The sequence below is a fragment of the Chaetomium strumarium genome (genome assembly GCF_033439665.1).
Source record: "Chaetomium strumarium strain CBS 333.67 chromosome Unknown B0T15scaffold_1, whole genome shotgun sequence".
Taxonomy (NCBI): Eukaryota; Fungi; Ascomycota; class Sordariomycetes; order Sordariales; family Chaetomiaceae; genus Chaetomium; species Chaetomium strumarium.
This window is the reverse complement of record NW_026944429.1, coordinates 2,498,125-2,510,375: the sequence shown is the minus strand read 5'-3', so window position 1 is coordinate 2,510,375 and position 12,251 is coordinate 2,498,125. Positions and strand designations below refer to the sequence as shown.

Genomic DNA, 12,251 nt, shown 5'->3' with positions numbered 1-12,251 from the left:
GTGAAGGTCTAGCATGACTTTGCTGATATGATACACCGATTCGAGAATGGAAGGCGTATAAATACCTTGTATCTGATCTAGAATAGGTACCTACTAGTAGGAGGTACCTTATTAGCCAGTCATGAGTTCGTTCCCTCAAACCGTCAGACACCCGACGTCCTCTCCCATGGGTGCTCCGAGTCACCAACCATGCTTCCCTATCACCAGGCCAACAATGCGCTCAAAATCCCGCCTCTTCATGCTCGCCCCGAAATGCGGACACTTCACCGCCCGGACAAACCCGCGCTTCAGCTGGTCTAGCACGCCTTCCTGCATGAGCGTGGCCGCGCCAAAGCGCGCCACTAGCTCAAACCACGCCTGCACGGGCGTAATCTCGCCGCCGTCCGCCAAGGACGGGGGGTTCAGCGAGCATGCCAGCCCGTAGAGCGATCTCAGTGTCAGGCCGGATGTCTTCCATGATAGTCCCGTGCTATCATCAGCAGCAGCACTGGGATGGGCAGCAGGAGGAGGAGGCGGCGGGGAGGAAGATGGTGCAGGGGGAGGAGGAGGTGGTGGTGGTAATGGTGGGACGGAGGGCCGACGGGAGATAAGGTTGACGCCCGGCAGGGGACGGGTGCGCGCCGCGGCCTTGAAGATGTGCGCTGGGGCGTTGCGCAGGGCCAGACTGGTTGCCATGAGGGTGTGGCCGTTGGAGTCGTTGCCTAGGAAAAAGTCAAAGGGGTTGTTGTGTTGTGGGGGCGGCGCGCTGCCGTCGGCGTCGTCGGCGTCTTCTGGGGCTGGTGGGTGGTAGAGCGACGGGTGGAAATGGTCGCGGCAGATGTGCTCTAGGCTTTTTTTGGTAGAGGAGGAATGCAGAGTTGGCTTTGAGATCAATAGAATAGAGGAAGGGAGTCTGGACTGGGGACATACGCGAGGATGAAGTTGATCGCTGCTTGGGTTTCCGAGGGGGTCAGGTCGGGAAGGGCCGCTGGGGATGGCGCGGCTGGCCGTGGAAAGGGTGGACAGGGGTAAGCCGGAGGTGGCGGGCTGCTGATGTAGAAGGCTGGCGCGTCCATGATCTCGTCAAAGCCGAGGGTGATGGTGACGGCGTCGAGCTCTTGCCGGAGACTTGCGACCGTGTCCGGGGACATGGGAATGGACACAGGCAGGGACACAGGCAGGGACACGTCCGTCGCTGCGGCGTTCCGTAGTTGCGCCCTCATGGCCTGGTTTTCATCGAGCAGCACCTGGCTCTCCCGCTCGGCGGCCTCGATCATGCCGCGGATGCGCGCAACGTCCATCTCGAGCTGCCTGACGTAGCTGGCCTTGCGCTGCCGGTGCTGCATCTGGGCTCTCCGTACCTGAGCACGCCGTAGCTGCGCCTTGTCTGGGCCCGACTCCTTCGTGGGATTGCTGTCGACAAATCTAATCGTCTTCGCGCCCAACACCTGCTTGGATTTCTTCCAAAACGACTTGAACGAGGGCCGGTTCGGACCCGGATCCGGATCCGAACTCGCAGAGCTCTCCACCATGGTTACCTACCTTAGGTAGCGTACCTGTTAGTTCTCCCCTCCTCCCACTCACCACACGCGCGTTCCCTTCTGAGGTGCTGAGACTCTGAGAGATGAAGACTAGGTACTGGAAAGTGGCTGTCCAAGATGGCAGATAGTGGACTGCCAACCGTAAGAAACACCCCAAGGCTGAGGAGATAGAATAGGTACGTACGCGCATATACCTAGGTAGTAGGGTAAGTAGGGTCTCATGGGAGAAGGAGACAATCAGGGCTCGCCTTGACTGCCCAAATGAGACGGGAAGAATCCCTGTTTCGGCTTACTCACCAAAACCAACTGACCAAAAACCGACAGTTTCTGACATCTGTGCTCAATTGCGACACCATTCCTTCCTACGTACTTATTTTTCCGGCCCCTCGCTACATGCTTCGGAAAAGACAAAACGCCGCAGCCATGCTCGCCTTGAAGACCGCACAAAACGCCGTTACCCCTTTTCCCAACCTTGCCCATAGTTAACTTTTGGAAAGCCATAGCCCTGCGAGGCTACCAGATCCCACCACCACAAGCATATCGGAATAGAGATCCCCCTCAAAATCTGCGACATCAATCATAGCTCTCCCCGCCCTCATCATCCGTAGCGGTATCCTCCCGGAAACTCACTTTCGCCGCCTCCCCGTAGTCGTCATCACCATCATCCTCCTCGCTATCGTCAGCATCGACCTCGCTCTCATCCTCATCCTCGTCTCCTTCCTCGACGCCACCACCGTCTCGATCCAGCACCGCCATCGGCTGCCATGTGACATAGCTGTTCTGCAGATCCAGCCAGCGCTTAGCGATCGGCAGCTGGAAAGGATCAAACGGGAAGCAAGCCTCGAGGTGCGTCCACTTCTCGTCGTCAAAGTCCACGCCAGTGTCGCGGAGCGCGCCGCCCGTGGCGTAGCTGCCTGTGAAGAACTGCGACAGGTGGACAGACTTGTTCTTCTCGATTTGGGGGTAGCTGGTTTGACATGATTAATAGGGGACGAGATGGGGCAGAATGAAGAGGATTGGAAACTGACATGTAGAGGAGCCGGAGATGGTGAGATAACTGGGCGAATTCGTCGACGATCACAGGTGAGCAGCATTTAAGGGGCTTTTGCGGAGTTAGTAACATAATCCTGGCCCACGGCTCCGCAAACGGGATCGCAACTCACATTAAGCTTGCTGGCTATGTTCGCCTGCAGTCTCGACTTCAGCCCGGCCATCCAGGGTAGATCCTGCCCAATGAACGAGGCGGGGTCGTCCCAGTCGAGGCTTGGAGGAGCCCGGTCACGATCGATCAGGTCTCGCCAGCGAAAACAGAAGATCTTTTGAAACCCAACTGGTTAGGACACGGTAAACTGAGAACTCTCGCCCGCCGGAAACTTACATAGAGCAGTCCTTGAAAGTACGCACTGAAGATAGCTAGTAGTCAGCATCACCGAAGATCGGTGCAGGTGTCCTGGGCTAACCTACTAATACTGGCTGTACCGCCTCACATCTGGGCCCCGGCAGCTGGTGTGCGTGGCGCGATAGAGGTCGAGGTGGTCGAGGAAAGTCTTGGTGATCATCTGCACTTGCTCGCTCTGTACCCTGGCCCCGCGCGCAGTGAAGCTTGCCAGGTAAGCAACTGCAGCCTGCCTAATGACTGGTTGCCGATTCGACTCAAATCTATTTCCGGTCAGCATGCTGGCTTTACTCCCGCGCGAGGCATGGCGCAACATACGCGATATTGAACAAGGTCCCGATGAACATCTCCATGAGTTGATTAGACTTCATGGCAAATTTAAAGAGAAGATACTGAGTGTGGCGAGATTTGAGGTTCTGCGATACGATCAGTCGTTGAACCGAGCAGGTCCGGACACCATACACACCGGGAGGATGACGTTGCAAAAGTCACTCAACATGTCCTGAAACGCTTCCAGGGCCTCTGGACTGTCGGGATCCTCAAACACCGGGGTGTATATGGAAAAAAGCAGATCCAGGATAGCGTCCATGGTCTCCAGCTTGCTCTTGATTGTGAGCACGCGTTTGGCTTGCTCGGGCAGGTCGTCTTCCTCGCTGAGCACGGAATCGGCATCACTCTCATCGTCTTCGTCCTCGTTCTTAACGTCGGACGCGTGGAGCTGCCGGAGCACGGCCCGCGTCGTCTCATCATCGTCGTTTTCCAGATCGAGCGTCATCTCGACATCGAGCTTGACCAGCCGAGCGAGGATCAGCTCCATGATATCTCTTTCGAGCTCCGGTCTCGCCGCTTTCAGACGGAGGAGATGGTCGATGTATTCCATGTGCGTTGCCTTCGATGCCTCCGTGTACGGAAACTTGTCAGTGATCAACTTCAATGTGATGTGTTGGCCAGCCGGGAACAGCTCGAGGAGATATTTCAGCCCGACATGGAGCCATGTCTTCTTCGTCTCGGGATCGACAGGTTCGAAGCCCGGAACACTGGAGACGTGCCGTGTTTCGGTAAACCTATCGACCATCATGGTGAGGACCTGAGTGAGAAACGAGCCTTGTACAGACGAAAGCGCCGCCAGCAGCTGGATGTATGCCTTTGCAAAGTACTCATCACGCTCCAGCCATGCACACCGGAGGACACTCCGAAGTAGGCCGGAACATGAACGCCCGAGGAGATGTGCGTAGCCGGTTAGCGCCACTACGTAGACGACCAGGTCCTGTGGCTTCGTAGCCTCCTCTTCTTCGTCGTCTGGTGTGAGCCGCTTCGGACTGGGCGAGAAGATCTCCTTCAGGTTGTCGTAGTCCTCGTCGTCACCACGACTGTGTCCCTCCACGGCCTGCCTCACCTCCCGTTTCGCGTCCTCCAAGCTCTTGCTGCTAATTTCCTTGACCATGTTCAGGTCTTCATTGAAGACCACTGTTTTCTTCTGCTTCTTGGTCGGAGGCTCGTCCTCCTCCGCTCCGTCGGAATCGTCGGACCGTGATCGCGTGCCGAGCACGGACGTGGGCTTTCGCAGAATCGGTCTTATCGGAGAGGAGGTAGCGGTAGGCGCAGACGAAATCCGCGCAACAGATGTTAGTGTGGTCATCGTGGCCGACTTAGGTTGCTTGCTGAGCCGCGAGAAGAAATCCGCCGTGGGGTGTGGTGGTGGCAAAATGGGCGACAGCGGAAGGCACGGGGCGGCAAAGCCGACAAAAGCCTGAGGGAGGTCAAGGCACAGGCAATATGGCGTATCGCGATGTGTTTGGAAAAGGCAGCTGGTCAGACATAATTGTTCCACTCGCCCCGATGTTGAAAAGAGACGATAGGTTTCGGTGGTTGAACCCGAGCCTCGAGACCCTTCTGCGCTCTCTGAACTTTCTGCCGGCGTATCCACCTTTCTCGAAGGAAAATGTTTGAACGGAATTTCGACATGAACGTTTTCCCCGCGAATAGCACGTGCACGGTGGGGACCATGCCGGCTACGGTAGGCGGTCAGAGTTGGACCCACTTAACTACCTACTACGTATCAGTGTGTGAAAGACCTTAAGCACCACCGCGCAACTTCACCACAACTACCTGATCAGGTCAAGAGGCATGCAATTCGAACACTTCTCTCTTGGTTTAATGCCTAGATCGAGCTGCATAGGAATGAGTAGGAGTTCGATGATGTGGAAGGGAAGTAGCATCATCGAAACTGACTCAGTTGGGCGTTATTAAAATCCTTGGCTGGAGGCATTGGGGAAAACTTCAGCTACATCCTGGCGGGTGATCATAATTGTATGTATCACATACATAGTTTGGAGGCAGTCATGGTGACTATGTCACCAATTCACCATTAGCACCGCGGGCCATAACCACGGGGCGCAAACATGCAATATGAGGCACATCAGTGGCGAGCTCAGAGCATGTCATATAGGAACTGAGGCGGAACGCCCGTGAATGCGAGAGACTTCCTCCCTTAAGGTTGAGCTGTTGAGCAATGCGAAACACTGAGATCCTACTGCGCGTCCCTCGGTATCATTGCTGGAAGCACCTCTCGACTGCTGTGGTAACCCTATCGTTGTGTGTCGTAACAGCTTATGCGCTGTAAATTCACCAATTACATGTAAACTTACAATACCCCTTCCTAGGTTTAGCCGAACTTCAGCCAATGCTCTCCGCCAAGACTTTAATACCCCACACCGTGTATGCCCGCTGTCTGCCTCACTGCTGTGCCCGTGATAACCAGACTGATCAATCCTAGTAGTCTGTGCCAGCTCCGTTATGCCCAGGCTGTGCTCCGTAAAGGTTATAGCTCTGCGCATCTCCGCCTTCCTGTTGGCCAGGGAGACCGGCCCCGAAGCCGGCCGCGGCGGGATTGGAGCCGCTGGCTGCGCCGTAGCCCTGGCTGTTGGGCCGGTTCTGTTGATTATCGCCCCTGTTAGACTGCGATTGCTGCTGTTGAGGTCAGTACACATCCTGCCCGGAGCGGCGAGGTGGGTGTGGGAGGGAACGGGAGAAGCGAAGAACTTACCTCTCTGTACTTAGTCAGGTAAATCTTGAGTGCCTCGGCGTAGTTCTCAAACCCAAGGGAGCTCATAGCGAAGAGGATGTCCTCTCCATTGACAGTTTTCCTCTTTTCTTGATGGCACTTCTCGGACGCTGTAATAAAGTCAGGCTTGTATGTACAGACAACCGCCTGTTTCATGGGGCCTCAGCAGACTTACCCTCGCTCGTGATGAACGAGATGAACTCGCTCACACATTCTTGCATACACTCCTTCGCCTCTTTGGCGATCTTCGCATTCTCTGGGAGCGCAGTCTTCATGATGCGGGCCACTGGCGCAAAGTTTCGGATGTTAGCATCGTAGATATCAGACCTGTCGATCTTGGACGAGGACGAAGCGCGAAGCGCTTGCGGCGACGACTTGGGCGACGAATGGCCCGACATGGGCGTGGAGCAACCGTTGGCGTGGGCGGTTATCTGATAGGCAGAGCGGAAGCGACGCCAGTCATAGGGGGTTTCATCGCCATGCAAGCGGCGCGCAAGCGTTGAGCGGGAGACGGGCCACCACCACAAGCCCACGCGAATCAAGGCCGCAAGTGCGAGCATCTGGAAGCATAGAATAAGAGAAACGTGACGTACCATTGGCTATGGGCAACCACCGATCTTGCTCTTTAACCTCGAACTCATAGCCGAGCCCGGTCGAGTGTGGGTCTTGAGGGTCGTTCATTTGTGCTTCCTCGTCACCCGACGGTGCACCTTGTTCGACATCCTTCGTATGGGATTGGGGGGAGTCGGACATATTTGGCTACCTGCAGCGGCTGCTGGCTTCTTGTAAATTCCTTGGACTGTGGGCTCGCACAGCTGGGGTAGAGTGGATGATGTGTCGTCGGACACGTTGCAGGGTAGTAGGGCTTGCGGCCTCTTCCTTCTGACGGCTTGACCTGCAAGAGTTGCGTCAAGCGGTGCCTCCCCGCGCGTGCCAGGCCCGATCTTACTGGCTACTCTGCCCGAATTTCAGGCTGTAACGAACGGAGCCTTTGGCACTGGCGCAATGGTGGGGTGGAGGTAAGGGGCAAGGGGTGGCAGTGACAGCCGACCGACTGGGTATCGTGGGGTGAGCCGCGCCGGTGGGTGCAAGGGGGTGTGGGATGTGCAACGACTTGCAGTGACGCAGTCCCTTCCGCGAGTGGTCAACAGGGGGAGCAGCAAGCTCAGAGTGGAGTCTCTTTCTGCTCGCCCAGATCGCCCTTGCTGCAAGACTGTTTTGCCGTACACGAGGCAGCGTGCACCGTGCTGGGATGTATGTAACCAGGTCTAAGTGTGGTCGGATAGGCCTGGCCGGCTGTATTCCGTCTCGCCGGGTTCAACTGTACGTGATATCGCTGTGTGCTATTGTGTCCCGGTTACACGCCGACTGCGATGCGAGAGCCGGTTGGCTAGGTAAGGCCGGCACCGGGGAGGACGGCCCCGAGTTTGCGTGGACAGGGGATTGGTTGTGCTGCCACGACCTTGATTGCGTGCCTCGTGGGATATCTGCATAGTCGCGTCAGAGACCAGTTCCTGCCCAGAGCGGGAAAACATTGTCAGGTGCCGACAGTGTTGACCAGCAGCGTGCGCAGTGCCGCTGCCGGCGACGCGATGGCCTTCGATGTGCCGCGCTGACATGCTATGTGCGACAGCTACCGGACGTACCTGGGTCCCTTGTACCAGTGACAGGTCGCCGGGGACGATAAATGGGGCGGTCGTGTCTCTCGGTCGAGCTTTCGCCTGACTAGCGGGTTGCTGTGGGTGCTCCTACTGGGTGGTAAGGGAGTTGGCCGCGACCTACTAGTGTCGACTTGGGTTTGGGGATGCAAGAAGGCTGCAGCGCGCGTGGGGTTAGGTGTTGCGGAAAATCGAGGTCGGGTGAAAAGAGGAATGCGCGAGTCGCAGCGCCCAGGCGCGACCCTGGTCTTGCCCCATTGAAGCTAGTTAGGTGGCCGGGAAGGAACCTAACCTGCTAACGTTAGTTAGTTGATTCCCCGGCCAGCCACTTCAACTTCATGGAAATTCCAGGTTGAAGCCCAGAAAAGCACTTGTATGATTGAAATGATGAAATTCCCGGGGCAAGAAGTATGTATCGGCGGACGACCTAAGTTAAACCCACCCGTTTCAACTTGAACATTCAGTGTGTCCAGGATTGGCAAGGGTCATATTGAATCACGAGGATGAGAGCGCTCACAGTCTTGCAATACCAATTGCCCAAATCGTCCTCCGGTCTTCTTCCCGCCAAGAGCGGTGAATGCGCAGCCGAGATCTGCCGCCGATAGGATCTGTAGGTCTTATTAGCTTAGGTAGTCTTTCAGCACATTCTCTGCACATCATCTCATCAACTTGAGAGCTGTCTTCTTCGGTAAGTTCAATGTGGTGATGCCGTGGGCTCGGAGGTTGTCAAGATACCTGCTCTCTTAGAGCCTTGGTTGGGTCACTAAGATGGAGGAGCGAGACGGCAGGTGATTCGACAATTGCTGTCTCGGGTAAACAGGCAGGAACAGGACAGCCCTCTGGAAGACGAGATAAACCTGAGTGGCTGTAAATTCCCGGATTTATTAAACCAATGAATGATTCCAGGACATTTTCAAACATATCATTGGAGCAATGCACTCGAGTTTCATGATCCCAATCAAATCATTTGCCGTTCATTTATGAGCAGCTATCACAGTACTCTGACATAACAAGTCATAGATGAAACTGGCTGGAGAGCACTCCAGAATCCAACACGCGGTCGGAGCAGACCCCCGGTGTCGCAGTCTGGTAATCAGTTCTGGTGAGGTATCCTTGGTTGTTGCTGTCACACTCACGACGATGCCAGCAAGTCGCACCCCACCCCCACTTAACCGGGGTGAGACTCAAGAGGAGCCCAACCATGTGGTCGGCCACCCGGTTGGGCATCCGCAAAAGATCATGCCGTAGGGTTGCAGGACAACATGGTGTTGGGACAACTCAGCAGACCGTCATAAGTGGGAGGGCTTTCTCGTTGCCGGCAAGCTCAGCAAATATAGACTGTTGTCGCTCTGTTGTTTGTGTCCGTTTTTACCTTGCTCGACCGTGCGGGCAGCATTAGGTATAAGGCCCTTTGGCCAACCAAGGTGCCGTGTAGGGGGCCAGGGCACCAAGGTAACTTGCATGATGCTGTCTTCCATGATGCTGTCTTCCAAGATGCTGTTTCCCCTCTGCTGAATGTGCACAAGTTGGCCACACCCGTGGAGTTTCCGGATGACACGCATCTGGAGGGTGGCTCCTTGAACCCTTGCCCGAGTGGGAGGTCTCATGATTGCACAACCTGGACGTTGTTCTTCTTCTGCAGAAGAGGTCAGAGATGCCGGGAGTGACGGCGCGATGAGGTCATCTTGGCCCATACCTTCCACTTCTCAAGCTCGTCCTGCTTGACCTTGTATTGCTTAACCAGGTCATCAAGGACCTTCTTCAGGCCTTCGGCATTTGTGCGGAGAGCCGGGATGACATCTTTGACGGTCCTCTCCACCAGAACGCCATTTATCATGCGGAAGCACTTGCGGTCACCAGGAAGGGGTTCCAAGGTTTCAAGGACAAGTCTGCCGACTCGTTAGTGATGAGCGGTGAAAAAAGCAGCATGAAGCGGTGTGATAAGGTTAGAAGCTGAGCGGGGATAGCTTCCAAGAATAATAAACCGGCCTATTTCAGCTCCACGGTATCGACCAGAAGAGATTTCTTACTTATGCTCCTCGGCTTCTTGCTCAACGTCACCAATCTTCTGCGCAAGCTGCTGTAGTGTGTTTTTGAAAGTGGTATATTGAACCTGGAGGTCTGTCGAAAACGTCAGAAGTTACTTCCTGCAGATATCTCAAGCGATGTCCTACCCTGTTGCCTCTTAGCTGGGGCTGGTTGGGACGCCATGATTGTTGGAACACGCCAGAAGCGCTTGACGTCCTGCAGAATCGGACACGGTTGTCGAAGAAGAGAGTTTAATATTAGGCAATTGGTTCCCTTCTAGTATGAACTGATTGATACGATCGTTGTGGGTCACAGATTCAATATCCGTACGGAACTGGGCCAAATGACGAAGTGGTCAAAGCTCCGGCCCAAGGTTTGTCCCCAGACTCCCCACTCAGCTCCGGAAGATCAACTCTGCAGGCAGTTGTCACGACTCGTTGGAACATCGACTGCTAGATCCATTTGCACAATGCATCCTCTATTGCACACCAAGCATAACGCTGGTGAGTCAAATCTTAAGGTTGCAGCTTAGTTACTGCGGTGCGCTCTCATTCCCCTAACACTGGACGGTTCGAATTAGGGTGTGAGCAGGTGATGCAAGCCCTCGAAGAGTGCCACGCAAAAGGGTTCATGTGGAAGGCGGCTGGCATGTGCAATGATGCCAAGCAGCAGCTTGCCGACTGTCTCCGAGCAGAGCGCGCGAAGAATCAGGACTCAAACCGGAGCGGTGTCCAAGACAAACAGGCCAGGATAAGGCAGAGGTGGAGGGAAATTGAAGAGAACTCCTAAAGCGGCCGATGCTGGCCTCAGCCGAACCTTCGCCACGACACTCCATTCTCAAAATTCGCGACGTTCTTTTTCATCGAGGGGCAGCTTCAACCGAACCCTTAGGAGAACACAGCACTACAAGAATCTGGGCCGCGCGGATAGTGTGCCAAGATGCCCGGCAAACCGGGGGTTAGATGTATAACATGACTTGTAGATGGGCACGACGGCTATGGGTGTATACTATCATCTTCTTTGTTGGTCTGGCTCGTTGCTTCGATCTCTCTGCTAGCAGATTCCAGGCCTTACAGAGCACGACGGAACGCATCCCCAAAGGTAAACAGCCCGTACGCCGCGAACAAGGACAACATGATGGGCACCGGCTTCCGAAGCCTGATAGCGCGGGGAAAGGCAGACCCGCCCAGGACTAGCGATGCGAGCAGACCCAACTCAACGCCGTAGGGCTCGTTGTTTGCGATGCGGTAGCCTCCGAGACCGTCTGGTGGGCGCCTGGATTAGCCGCTCTTCTGCCGGACGCGTATGGAGCAGATTTGGGTGACTTACAGAGCAGGCCAACCGCGGTTCCCGCGATGAGGCTGGGCTTGCTCTTCGTCCGCGCATATCCAACCGCTCCTCCCGCGCCGGTCAGGGCGGCGAGGATATACGCCGGGAGTTCGAGGCCCTAGGTCTGATTTCAGCAAAAGACTCCTATACCTGCTCTGATAGTTGTATACCATTTCAGTGCAATTGAGTAGCAGGTTTCGTCGTGATCTCGTTGTTGCGCAGGATGCTTCGGGGTTCTTGAAGGTTCCCCGACACGATGAAGCCCGGTTGACCTGAGCACGGCATGTGCCGGCCGTAGAAGTGGGGCTCTCTTACCTCCGTCGAACCTGCTTTCCGATACGTTACAACGGCCACCGCCAAAACGACATCGGAAAATCGAGGATAACAGCAGAGAAAGTGTCCAAGGAGGCCCAGATGACACTTACACTTTGTTGTGGATTTTTCTAGACCTGTTGTGCCTACGTTATCGTCTTGCCGGCCGCCTACAATAGCTTTCTCATCCAGTCCCTGGGGACCCCCACTCCACCCATATAAAGCAGCACGGGCTTTTTTCGAGCCGACTCCCGATTCCTTACAACAACGGGTGATTGAACTTCACCGATGGAGTCGTACTGTGTATTCCATGTTGAGTCCTGGGTTAGAAGCTCCCACGCTTGCTTCTCTTGAAGAGATGCGAAAGATTAGACTACCTACCTAGGCGATTAGACGGGGCATCCTCAGACGACGGCCGGCGGCGGCGGGCAAGAGCATGGAATACTGTACAACAGATACCAGTAAGGTGCTGATGAGCAATCTTGAATCTACAGCAGCGCAGCCACGCAGTCAAACCAATTGGTTTGAATTGAGCAAATCGGAGACGAGTTTCTGCGGATTTAAGTTACCCTGTACCTGCGAGTCTGGGACGGAGGTACCGTACCTTATGTCCTAGGTAAGGTTATAAAGACAAGGGTAGCAGCACAGGACGCCGCCTTGTGGCTGTGTTTATTTCAATATTGGCACTCGAACATGGCCGTGTTGTTACACATGACGGCAAACTTGCCGGGCGCCAGAAAGTCGGAATAAGAGGATTTCTACGGACCTATATTCTGCACGTTATCGATCTTTCCCGTGTTCTCCTCAACATACTGTATGTACTATGACGGGATAGCCGTGCTTGCTTTGCCGGAGTTCTGGTTTGTCATTCACCTCATGATCGTCAGCGATGTCAGTAGGCGTGCACGGACCACATCTTATTTTCCTCAAGCTTCCCCCGCCAA

At 55.1% G+C, this 12,251-nt stretch overlaps 6 protein-coding genes across 6 annotated transcripts; 1 reads left to right on the top strand and 5 right to left on the bottom strand.

Moving 5' to 3' along the window:
• Positions 1-180: 180 nt before the first annotated feature.
• Positions 181-1,511, bottom strand: B0T15DRAFT_488786 (uncharacterized protein; the record flags this gene model as incomplete). Its single annotated transcript, XM_062866539.1, has 2 exons — positions 181-829; positions 910-1,511. 2 exons carry the CDS (start codon positions 1,509-1,511, stop codon positions 181-183), a joined length of 1,251 nt encoding a protein of 416 aa, XP_062725870.1.
• A 336-nt stretch (positions 1,512-1,847) lies between these two features.
• Positions 1,848-4,861, bottom strand: B0T15DRAFT_517356 (RNA polymerase I-specific transcription initiation factor RRN3). Its single transcript, XM_062868308.1, has 7 exons — positions 3,383-4,861; positions 3,235-3,332; positions 2,985-3,179; positions 2,899-2,923; positions 2,684-2,836; positions 2,549-2,622; positions 1,848-2,487 (listed from the first exon to the last, which is right to left on the bottom strand). Exons 1-7 carry the CDS (start codon positions 4,553-4,555, stop codon positions 2,094-2,096), a joined length of 2,112 nt encoding a protein of 703 aa, XP_062725869.1. The 5' UTR covers positions 4,556-4,861; the 3' UTR covers positions 1,848-2,093.
• An 827-nt stretch (positions 4,862-5,688) lies between these two features.
• B0T15DRAFT_385438 (histone-fold-containing protein) lies at positions 5,689-6,733 on the bottom strand (the record flags this gene model as incomplete). The annotated part of the gene is made up of 4 exons (XM_062864278.1): positions 5,689-5,886; positions 5,963-6,090; positions 6,156-6,411; positions 6,506-6,733. 4 exons carry the CDS (start codon positions 6,731-6,733, stop codon positions 5,689-5,691), a joined length of 810 nt encoding a protein of 269 aa, XP_062725868.1.
• Positions 6,734-9,053: 2,320 nt separating this feature from the next.
• B0T15DRAFT_23579 (Prefoldin beta-like protein) lies at positions 9,054-10,238 on the bottom strand. Its single transcript, XM_062863014.1, has 4 exons — positions 9,813-10,238; positions 9,669-9,759; positions 9,335-9,527; positions 9,054-9,274 (listed from the first exon to the last, which is right to left on the bottom strand). Exons 1-4 carry the CDS (start codon positions 9,847-9,849, stop codon positions 9,242-9,244), a joined length of 354 nt encoding a protein of 117 aa, XP_062725867.1. The 5' UTR covers positions 9,850-10,238; the 3' UTR covers positions 9,054-9,241.
• B0T15DRAFT_387126 (cytochrome c oxidase biogenesis protein Cmc1-like protein) lies at positions 10,136-10,455 on the top strand (the record flags this gene model as incomplete). Its single annotated transcript, XM_062864365.1, has 2 exons — positions 10,136-10,169; positions 10,247-10,455. 2 exons carry the CDS (start codon positions 10,136-10,138, stop codon positions 10,453-10,455), a joined length of 243 nt encoding a protein of 80 aa, XP_062725866.1.
• Positions 10,456-10,736: 281 nt separating this feature from the next.
• Positions 10,737-11,619, bottom strand: B0T15DRAFT_488782 (transmembrane proteins 14C-domain-containing protein; the record flags this gene model as incomplete). The annotated part of the gene is made up of 3 exons (XM_062866538.1): positions 10,737-10,930; positions 10,996-11,113; positions 11,608-11,619. The coding sequence occupies 3 exons, from the start codon at positions 11,617-11,619 to the stop codon at positions 10,737-10,739; spliced, it is 324 nt and encodes a 107-aa protein (XP_062725865.1).
• Between the last annotated feature and the right edge of the window lie 632 nt (positions 11,620-12,251).

Bases quoted from the DNA above. Each gene is read 5' to 3' on its own strand.
- B0T15DRAFT_517356 (XM_062868308.1), bottom strand. From the start codon at position 4,555: ATGACCACACTAACATCTGTTGCGCGGATTTCGTCTGCGCCTACCGCT. The intron at 2,924-2,984 runs GTAGGTTAGCCC...AGCTATCTTCAG, and splicing joins AGGCGGTACAGCCAGTATTA to TGCGTACTTTCAAGGACTGC. The intron at 2,488-2,548 runs GTCAGTTTCCAA...ATGTCAAACCAG, and splicing joins CATCTCCGGCTCCTCTACAT to CTACCCCCAAATCGAGAAGA.
- B0T15DRAFT_23579 (XM_062863014.1), bottom strand. From the start codon at position 9,849: ATGGCGTCCCAACCAGCCCCAGCTAAGAGGCAACAGG. The intron at 9,528-9,668 runs GTAAGAAATCTC...ACGAGTCGGCAG, and splicing joins CAAGAAGCCGAGGAGCATAA to ACTTGTCCTTGAAACCTTGG. The intron at 9,275-9,334 runs GTATGGGCCAAG...CCTCTTCTGCAG, and splicing joins ACGAGCTTGAGAAGTGGAAG to AAGAAGAACAACGTCCAGGT.